This window comes from Petaurus breviceps, unplaced genomic scaffold (genome assembly GCF_028583685.1).
Source record: "Petaurus breviceps papuanus isolate PSGF00001 unplaced genomic scaffold, PetGlider_PUasm1.0 90702, whole genome shotgun sequence".
Taxonomy (NCBI): Eukaryota; Metazoa; Chordata; class Mammalia; order Diprotodontia; family Petauridae; genus Petaurus; species Petaurus breviceps.
The window spans coordinates 9,409,331-9,420,651 of NW_027187317.1; the positions used below are offsets into that span (position 1 = coordinate 9,409,331).

An 11,321-nucleotide genomic window follows, 5' to 3' on the forward strand; every position below is an offset into this window, starting at 1 on the left:
GCTCTTCTCCCTACCTTCGGACCCCGGCCCCATCCTAGCTTTGACCTATTCCCCTTGGGTTGGTTCACACCTTAGCAGGGGCACCCGATCAGCTTTAGTACTACTACAGCCAAGAGACACCCTAACTTTTGTTTCCTCAGTAACAGGGGCTTCAGGTATGTGCCACCAAGCTTGTCCATCTCATCTTTCCTAACTTTCCTCCTAACTGCTTGCATTAACTGAAAACCTTGTTTTTTCTTAAAGGATTCTACGCCTTTAAATACTGGTCACTCCTTTCTCCTCTCCCAACTTCACAGGTTTTATAGGAGGAATCTATGTCCTTCTTATTTCCATGGGCACTTCCAGTTACCTGTTCTGCCAATATAGGTCCACAGTCTTTGTTATTTCATACTATCTGCTGATACTGCCATATTTCTGATCTTTGTTGTTCTCATCACCTAACATCCAGGGTAACCTTCCACCTCCCTCCATGACTTTATGATAGGGAATACAAATCAGTGTGTGAAGGGATTCACCATGGATACTCATTAGCACTATTTTCCAACTCTGGGGAGAGAAAAGAGAACCTGGGCTTGAAAGTCAGGAAGTGAGACGTCTTAATTCAACAGCAGGAAAAAAAATTCCTAAGAGAGAGAGAGAAAATAGCAAATCAATAATTTATTTTTTATGGTTGAGAATTTCATTTATCTAAAGTACCAGAGGAACTGGAGAGCACCTTTGAGATTATTTAGTTTCACCTTTTGTTTTATGGATGAGGAAATCTATGTCAAGATAATTGATTTGCCCAAAGTCACACAGATTCCAAGTTGCAGAGCTGATTCAAACTCAAGTGTTCTGATTTGAAATTAATTGCCCTTTCCACTGGGAGGTGGGGTGTGTGTGTGTGTGTGTGTGTGTGTGTGTGTGTGTGTGTGTGTGTGCATGAAAGTTTGGTGAAGGGAAGGTCGTAGAATCAGTTTCTCTGAGTTTTTACATGAATGATAAATTACAGTTTTGAGAGGAATACTTTAGATGTTGCTCTGCAACAAAAGGGAAGAAACAGTTCATTTCTTTTTTTTAAGTTTTTTTTTTCAGCTTGAACTCAAATACCAAAAAAGAACATTTCTATTCACACAATAGAACACATAAAGATTCTCTATAAGACTCTGGATCTCTATTTCATAGCACTTGCTTTGAAAAATATATATGTATGTATATATTTATTTGCGTGTGTATATATGATAGCTTCTATATATTACCTTCACAACTGTTTTTCTTGCTTGTGCTTCCTTTAGTACTTCCTTCAGTTTTCTTTGCATTTGAAAAAAAAAATTTCAATGTCCTTTTAATTTTTGGCTTGCTAACCATTTCTTCCCTCCCCCATTGAAACTTTTGAGAAAAAGAAAGAGAGAAGGCTTTTATGACAATTAAGCATAGTTAAACAAAATGAATTCACATGGTGTTTAGGTCCAAAAATGTATGTCTCTTCTGTCCATCATCTCTCTGTCAGGAGGTGCTTCATCCCGGGTCTCTTGAAACGTGGGTTGATCATTGCATTGATCAGAGCCCCTGTCTTTCTAGGAATTGTTCTCCTGGTTCTGCTCACTTTACTCTGCATTAGTTCAGGATTATCCAAAATGATCTTTATAATTTCTTACAAAACAGTATTTTAGTACTTGCACATATACTACAATTTATTCGGTCATCTTCCAATTGTGTAAGAAGCAGCCTAAGGTATTCCCTGAGATTCTAGTTTTCTTTATTCTTTTTTTCCCCCTTTTGCTCCCCTCTTCAGGATCAGGAAGGTTTTTTTTTTTTTTTTACATATAGCTATCCTTTCCTTTAAGGAGCTATCATCCTCCTTAATGCTGTGTGACACATCCCTCCTTTCCCCCAATCCGAGTTTGTTTCCCTGTTGAATTGGATGTATTTCTACACCACGGGAGGGGTGGGGGTGGTGTGTGTGTGTGTGTGTGTGTGTGACCCTCCCTTTGTCTTTTTCAGATAAGTGAGGTTCATCTGATGCCCACATTCCTCATTTCTTGCTCAATATTTGTATATCTTTCTTTTCATGCACTTGAGTTATGAGAACTAGCAGATTCTACCCCCTTCTTTCTCTCTTCTACACTTTTTTGTTGTTCAGTCATTTCAATCATATCTGACTCTTCATGACCCCGGTTGGGGGTTTTCTTGGCCAGGATACCAGAGTGGTTTGTCATTTTCTTCTCTAGCTTATATTACAGGTGAGGAAACTGAGGCAATCAAGGTTAAGTGACTTACTCGTGGTCACACAGCTAATAATTGTTTGAGGCCAGATTTGAATTCAGAAATGTGAGTCTTCCTGACTCCAGACTCAGCACCCTATCCACTGTGCCACCTAGCTGATCTCTTTTCTGTACTAGTATAGTCCTTTCAGCATTGTAATAAGCTTCCTTCTGTTTCCCTTCTCTCAACCATGAGAACAGAACCCATCTACTACAAAACCCCTGTTTTTCTTATTTAATTCCCTAAAAACCCTTTAAAGGCACTGAGATTCTGAAGGAATACTTATTTCCTCTACCTCAAGAGAAGGTGAGAATTATTTCACCATACATCTCCTTCTATCTGCTTTTGGGTTTACATTTCAAAAGTTCCTACTCAGATATGGTATTTCCATCATAACTGCTTGGAAATACTTTATTCCATTAAAGGTCCACTTTTTTTTTTCCACATAGGGATTATAGTTTTATTTTATTCCTAGTTATAGGCCTTCATCTTTGGCCTTTTGAAGTATTACATTATAAATTTTCTCTTGTTTTTAGTTACAGCAGCCGTAGTGATCCTGACTATAGTGCCTAGTTACCTGAATTGCTTCTCTCTAAATCCAAGGATTTTTTTTCTTCTGTAGAACTTTGTATATTGGCTATGACATTCCTGGGATTTATTCTTTTGGGTTTCCTGTCAGGAGGTGATTGGTAAATTCTGTTTTCACTTTGTCCCTTCATTTCAAAAAAGATCTGGGAAGTTTTCAAAAATCAATGATTTCTTAAAATATAGTGTCCAGGTCTTTATGGTTTTCAGGGACTCTAATAACTTAAAATTATTTCTCGTAGTTCAATTTTCAAAATCTGTTTTTTTTTTTAATCAAGTAACTTAAATTTTCTTCTGCTTTAAAAAAAATCTTTTGATTCTGTTCTAATATTTCTTGCTACCTCATGTCATCTCTCTTTGGTCAGTTTTAGTTTTTAGGGAGTTGATTACTTGAGTAGGATTTGCCCCATTTCATTTATAGGGTATTCTCTTTCTATTTCTTTCCTCTAGAGCTTTTATTTGTTTTTTATTTCATTTTTATCTCTTGCTTCAGTTCTGATACATAGTCATTTAATCCTCATGAATATTCATTTATTCATAGTAGAGTCCAGGCCCAAGTTGGCCTGCTACCCTTTGCCCTCGGGCACAGCCTATTGTTTAAAAAAAGATATATCTGTCCTTTGTGGAGAGATTATGTTGCATAGAACTGTTACCTGTCTAGGTGAGAAGGCATAGTGTCTAGGTCCTGAAAGTGAACTCTCAGTGCCTACTACACTCCCTCCTACCCCTTCCTTTCTTTGGTTTCTTCACAAATTAAACCTCTACTAGAGTACTTAAAAAAAGGGCAAGGCCTAAAACCAGTCAGTTTGGTAACTAAGAGCTCAAGGAAATGTTTTATCTCAGAAGTTAATTGAAAAGACATTAAGCTTTCTCCTATTTGATCTAGTTGAATAGGTCAGTTTGAAATGGTGAAAAAATATGGATTAGAGAATATTATAAAATAACATGTTCTGTTAATTTTAGGTATGTGGGTAATTCAGTGTGTATGGCTTAACAGATCTTATATTCTCTAATGCACCTTTTTAGCTATACATTCTTTTAGGTTGTCTGAGGTTTATCCTTTTAAGCTAGATCATCAGCAAGCAAAGTACCTGATAATATTATCTTAGTCTCTTAAGAAATTCCTTCATTAAATCACTCTATGATATTATACCCATACTTCTTAAAGACAGCTAACTGATGTATCATCTTTTTGAATAGGACTTTGAACTCTCTTATAAAATTGTTGAATCTCATTTCCCTTGTTCAAGAACTCATATGATAAATTTATCTATGGTTTTATATTTCCAGAATAAAAGTTGTCTCTACAGACAAATTTGCATGTTGTCTTTTCTCATATTTTGAATAGTATGTAGCCTAGTATATCAGCTTTTTTTTTTTTTTAACCCTTAGCTACTGGTAAACTTAGAGCCAAACTCAGTCCCTAATAGATAATTAGTTTATCTCAAATGTCTGGTAATGCTATTCTTGAATTCCTCTTAAATGGTTTATTCTATTGGTTTAATCCTTAATAATTCTGTCTTGCATTGTCTAAAATTTTGTAAACCACATCAAATCTTGCTGGAAATAGATTTAAAAAAAAAACTAAGTGTTTTTAGGTTTCAGTACAGTTTCTTGAGTAGATAAGATCATGGATTATTTTAGCTTGCAGTATCTTAATTAATAATCATTTTTCCTTTGACTTTATTTGTTTTAAATTTTGTAATATGGATGAAATGATTCATTGAGAAATTGGAAACACTTAATCCCTGCAAAATCTCAATTACGATTGACTTGCCATATTTTTAAAGTGAGGCTTCTGGATAACACGTGATTTTCAGATATTTATTCCCTCCTTATTTTCTGTGGCCCATTTTGTTACTGACTGGGCCCCTGTATCTTTGTAATATTGATCTTTCCATCTTAAATAGTAGTAAGAAGGGTGTCAGGCTAGACATTGGACAGAACACTACACAGCTATTCTATCAGGCAGAAGATGGAAAGGGATACATTTTGATGAGGGGGAAACATGACACATGTTGTCTCTAGATGGGAAGCTAATCTTAAGTCATTTAGTTTAATGCCCCTGTCATAACAGAATGAAAACCATAGTGAACAGTGAGTCCAGAAAAAGTCTATTTAATCTCCATTTTAGAACCAAAAAATGAAGTCAAGTCTCAGTTGACATTCAGGCTCATTCTACAAGGGAAGGGAAGAAAGGGGCAGATGGATGCTCTCTTTCCCCAGAAATTGGCTTTGACAGGCAAGAGTTTCAAGGGGACCTTGCTGTTGTTCTGATCCCAGTCTGTTAATAGCAGGAATTGCTGTAAGTAATGTCTAGAATCATCTGCTTTTGGGACTTGGGGATTTGCAGAAGGGAAAAACCAGAATTTAATTTTTTAAAAAGAACTATTTAATTTAAAGGACCAAACTCTCCCATGGACTAATTGACTCCCAGCTGGTACTTTCTGGATCCAAGACTGCGGAGTGGGTACTGGCCAAATAATTAGTGTCTTGTAAGAACTGTAAATTATTGTCACTTAAAAGGAAAAAAAAAATTACTCCATGAATTTTTTCAACCTTTATATGAAACCATGTAGGATTTTTGCAACATGATTTGCATTTTGTCTTACAGCATATTTGGAGGAGATACAGTCAGTGCGTCGCCATACCAACAGCATGTTGGATAATACTACCAAGAATTGCAACCCTCCAATTGTAGTTCACTGCAGTGCCGGTGTGGGGAGGACAGGGGTGGTCATTCTCACTGAACTGATGATATGCTGCTTGGAGCACAATGAAGTAAGTTGGTTTGTTTTCCATATGACTGTCTTATCTTAAGGAGATAAGTCTACACAATAGAAAAATGGCATTTTGTCAAGGAAAAAATATTTCATATACGAATTAGTTTGCAAATGCAAATGTTTTACTCCCCTCCTTTTCAATCTACTCCTCCCCAAACTCTTATTTCCAGTTTTCCAGACCAAGCTTTCCTGATGAAGTGACTTTACTAATTTGAGCTAAATTTTCCCAGTTTGTCAAATAAGGATGTTGAATTCGAATGGGAATCCTTAAACATTTTTGTTTATAGGATGCTGGGTTTGGAGTTGTGAAGACCTGAATTCAAATACAACTTCAAACACAAGATAATATGAATCTGAGCAAGGTTAGCACTCTCTACCTTGATTTCCTCATCTGTAAAATGATGATAATAATAGCATCTACTTTCCAGGGCTGTTGAGTTAACTTTGCAAAACACTGTGCAAGTCTTAAAGTATTACAGAAATACCGATCATTTATTATTACTTCTATTTTTATTATAATGGATCCCTTTGGCAGTCTACTGAAACCTATGGACCTCCATAGAATAATGTTGTTTTTGAAAAAAATTTTTTTTAACTTTTTTACTTTTCTTTTTAAAAAAATTAATTTAGTCTTCAACATTCACTTCCCTAAGATTTTGAGTTCTAAATTTTCTCCCTTTCCCTCCCCCTCCCTAATACTACATGTGATCTGATATGGGTTCTACATATACAGAATAATGGTTTTAAATGTATGAAATAAAATATATCACATTACAGAGGACACCAGATCATACTTACCAAAAGTTTTTCTTATCTGTAAACTTGTGATAATATAGCTTACCCTACCTCTGACAAAGATTCTTGTGAGAATCATTTAAGCTAAAATCTATGGAAGTCCTTTTTAAAGTGACAAGCACACAGATACAAGGGGTGATAGAGAAATGAAAATTTGGATCTAGGCATTTTAAAATTCTCTTCTTATTTTGCATCTGCTTTAAGAAACTTGGACTCTTTTTCAGAACCTCTAGTTTTATTGTGGGATGTTTTCATAATGAGTTATCCCACACATCCAGATGCTGGTCATAATGGAGATGCCTTATAAGCATGTGTTTTCTTTTTCTGGTAGTAAATTCTCTTTTAAAAGAGGTAAATTTTCTGTATTGCAGAATCAGTTGTTAATTTGCTTAATGATAGCCCATCCCAAGGTCTCAATATATAGAGATGTGACTTCCTCTCTACTTGTTAGAATAGTTTGCTGTTCTGAATTTTCAATTCACTTAGGCTATCTATCATTCCATTACAGCTGTGGGGTAGAGGGACTGCACAGAAAGAATTCATACTTCCTACACTCATTGAGTTTCCAATATAGCTTAGATAAGACCGGCAAAATTTAAAGTGTAAATGGTAATAATAGAACCTTCCTAGAAACAAAGTAGGTCTCCATGGATTGAGGAATAGCTCAACAGATCACGGTATGTGAACATAAATAGTAATATGATGTAAGAAATAGCAAACATGATGAATACATTTGATGTTCAGTCATGTCTGACTCTTTGGGACCTCATTTTGGGGTTTTCTTAGCAAAGATACTGGAGTGATTTGCCATGTCCTTCTCTAGCTTACTTTACAGATGAGGAATTGAGGCAAACAAGGTTAAGTCACTTACCCAGGGTCACACAGCTAGTAAATATCTGAGGCCAGGTTTGAACTCATGAAGATGAGTCCAAGTCCAGTGCTCTATCCACTATACCACCCAGTTGCATTTGATTACTACATAGAAGCATGAAAAGACTTAAAAGGATACAAAATGAAGTACAAGGAGTCAGGAAAACCATATACAGACTGACTACAATTATGTAAATGCAAAGAATGACAATCACAAAATGATTGAAAATTAATGATGCAGAATTACAAGGAGCAAAGTTTGGCCTAAAAGAAGAGACATGAGAAGGCATCTCCCTGCCAGTCTTTTACATAGGAGGCTGTAAAAGTTCGAGTACAACCTTAAGCTTAAGCAATTCAGAAAATTGATGGAATAGAAGGAAGTTTTGTTTTAAATGCTAAAGCATAATGCACAGTCTTTATGAGAATCTGGATTACTATTTATAGAATTACCTTGTGAAAGGCTAAAGTTTGAAATTCACATTGAATAATATCTTATGAAAGATGTTTATATTGGAACCTGGAAATTTACACACTGTTCTGTTAAACATTATGTGCTATTCAAAGGCATATAAATACCTTGTCTGTGAATGATTAGCTGTAAAATGTTATGTAATATATATATGGGAAATGGGTGAAAGAAGTCCCATCCATCTCTTACTGTGAAAAGGCACTCTTAAAAAGAGAGGGGGGTGGACCCTGTCATGTGGCATGGGGGGACTAGCTAACTGAACAAAAATTTTCATCATCTCCTTCCGTTTTTCTCCCTATGTTAGAATTCTTTCTTGACTCTCTTCTTCTCTATTCATTGTCACCCACATAGTGCCTTTGATGGAGAAAAAAAAGGGGCCACCCAAATCCAAATACAGCTGTTATTGGTTAGGTAAAATAAATGAAATCACTCTATGAGGGGATGTTTTTTATGTGTCTGTAGCTCATAACGGGTGGGAAAGTACAGGATAATCCATAGGAGAAAGAAAGGCATATTTAGATGCCCCTCCTTTTTTCTGCTTTGTTGTATCCCTTTCATCTCCCCATTTCTACACCTCCCTCTATCCCTCTATTTTGTTCAACTCGAGGAGCAGTGTTTAGTCGGCTTTTCCTGACATGAAAGGTTGTTCTGTTCTGGGCTCTTTGGAGAGCTATCAAAGCCTGAGCCATGATGATGTGATGGCACAAGGGCTCATTGATCTCCAGATGTCATTGGCCCAGTAGAATGCAAACAATGAGCGTCAAAGCCAGGACAGGACTGAATGATGGGCTTGGCTACTAGGGCCTGGCTTTGACTCATTTTTGTGTGCTTGGCTCAACCAAGCTCTCTATGGTGTGGCTGAGCATAACTTAATTCCTAAGCACCTCGTTGTGTGCCAGAACATTCTTTGGTGGAACTTAGCAAAGCCAAAGAGAACTTCTGTCTTCTTTGATAGCCAAAGGTGATGTGATAACTCTTATTATTTTTCTTTGTTCTTTACTTTGTCCTACAAAAAGCACAGATAGAGACAGGTTCTCTTCCATCCTTTTTTCCATCATAATCAGTTGGTTAAGAAAGTATCTTAATTTTGTTATGGCTCAGTGGTCAAGAAGTTCAGTAGTCATGTTTGCGAATTGAATTCAGGCCCCATTATTTTTTTAAAACAAATCTCATTGGTGTTATTGTTTTTACGTGGTTTAAATTTCTCTCATCACAAAGAATTTTTTTTAAAAGAAAAAGTAGAGAAAAAAATCAACAAAAGTGATGAATGTGTTGAAAAAATCTGGAAATGGATACAGTTTCATACCTATGAACTTCCCACCTCTGCAAAGGAATGGAAGAGTTATCTTCTCATATTACTTCTTTGGGGTAAGACCCCATTCTTTTGCCAACAAATAATTTTTATTTTTTACTTTTTCCTGCCTTTCCCTTTTTTCTCCCCCCCCCAAAAAAAAAGATAGACCTTGGACCTTGCCAGGTTAAAGTACAGTCCTTTGGCTCTGTGTTAGAAAATTAGATTCTCTTGTGTCCAGCCAGTTTTTAGATCATACTCAGTCCAACCTCCACCATTCTCAGTAGAGGAAACCTTTAGTACTGTTAGATACTACCTCAGCATTCTAACTTGTATGTCACTTAGAATTTATTCTTCTGTGTTAGGAAGATGCCTTTTCACTCTGGGAATTCAGTTTTCTTTTGCATGTTTTTCTTACCATGAAAGAGATTATAAAAACCACTGAACCAAAAGCTTCTCTATGAGGGTTTGACAGATTCTAGGGGTTGCAGCAGCATATAGCACATGGATCACTGGATTGGGAGGCAAGATTCAGCCCAAGATTCAAATCCTGCCTCTTCTACTTATTCTTGGCATGAGTTTAGGCAAGGCATTTTCTTTTTCTGGACCTCTGTTTCCTTTTCTCTAAAATGAGGGTTATTGGACTGTTATGACACCAGAGGTCAGTTCCAGCTTTAATTCTATGATCCTATGAATAACTCTTCACCATTCTCTATAATCTTGTTTTCTCATGCTTTCACTTATCTAAATGCTACCAGTAAAATTTTAGTGCTCAGTTTATTTTTCCCCCCCCACAGGAAATGGCAGTTCTATAGTTTGCAAGCCATTCTATTCACTGAACAGATTCAACTGCCTCCCCTGTCCAGATAGACTAAATTTTTACTTGGCACATGGCAGATAGCTTGAATTTAATGTTTTTGTAGTTCTTTAGCCTATGTTGGGAAGGAAGGGGGGAGGAATCACTAGCAAGACTGAGCAAATGTCAACTGCCTCAGTTGATCGTTTTAGCAAACCTGCCCCTTGGAGTGTGTGTGTGTGTGTGTGTGTGTGTGTGTGTGTGTGTGTGTGTGTGGTTGGGGGGGGGGGTTATGGAGAGATCCCATGAAGATCTTCCTGAGGAAATTGTATTATTACCCAATCAAAGAATCAGAGCTCCTGTAATCATCCATGCCCTGAGCTAGTAACTTAAATTGTAGACCTGTGGAATAATGTAGCTAAAATTGATTTAAAGATTATCCTTTAAAACAATCTGAAGATTTTAAAATGATTTCCTAATTTTGCAAATGAGGACACTGAGGAAGGACCCTGGAGAAATTAAATGACTTTCCTGAGTTCATACAACTATTAAATTTCAAAGCCCAGACTCTAGTCTCTTGTGTTTTTCTGCTATACCCCATTCTTCAGTACCCTTTGGCAGGATCTGGTAAGTTTTTACTGATTAAATTTCTTTCTGTTATTGCTATCTGGAAAAAGTCCTGTAATTGAGTCTTTAGGGTTCCTTGTCTTCATGGAATAGAGTACAAGTTGTCAGAAGCAAAAAGATCCCCAGCCCCAAGAAACTTACTGCCTGACCTTTGATTTTTGAATATGTGGGAAGCTAAGGGCCTCTCTCCCATTAGTGAGCTCTTCCTGAAACCTCCATTTTGGGGAAGGGCCCCCAGATGACCAGCCATCCATAATTGTTTCCCACTCCCCAAGAAGTGGATGCCTTCCTTTTTTCAGCTTTCCTTTGATGTGTTGTCTTCCTCAATTAGTATGCAGTCTCACTAAGAACAGGGAATAACTTTCTTTTTTTCTTATATTTGCATCCCCAGTACTTCACTTGGTATCCAGCACATAGTAAGAGCTTAATAAATGCTCATTGACTGGTCTTGTATACAAATCCTTTTTTCCCTTCTCCTTAGTCCCTTAAGAACTCCATTTTTAAGTCTTTAGTGTGCTGTGTTTAGTTAGGAATAGAAAACACTTTGTGTTAACTTTCTGTATATTTTGTATCTCTTTACCTTTGTTCATGCTCTTCTCCACCAATAAAATCAGATCCCGGAGTACTGTTCTGTTTTTTGTTTTATTTTGTCTCTGTATCCCCAGAAGCTAGTACAATGTTGGGCACATAGTAGACACTTAATAGGTCTTGTTGAATGAATTAATGTGTGTGTAAGAGAGAAATAGCAAGAATTTCCTTGTACTGATATTATTTTTCAGGGATTTTTAAAAAATGATTTTTTGTGCTTTAAATGCTGTTAAGTGAGCAAAAGTGCACTACTGGAATTATGTTATCCTGTTA

The 11,321-nt window shown here is 36.6% G+C and overlaps 1 protein-coding gene across 4 annotated transcripts in view; it reads left to right on the top strand.

Moving 5' to 3' along the window:
• Positions 1–11,321, top strand: part of PTPN14 (protein tyrosine phosphatase non-receptor type 14) — a 267,307-nt gene that overhangs the window by 243,705 nt on the left and 12,281 nt on the right. For all 4 annotated transcript variants that reach the window (XM_069066059.1, XM_069066058.1, XM_069066060.1 and 1 more), the window contains one exon: positions 5,444–5,610. In XM_069066059.1, the coding sequence (XP_068922160.1) occupies positions 5,444–5,610 (167 nt within the window). The remainder of the gene's footprint in view (positions 1–5,443; positions 5,611–11,321) is intronic.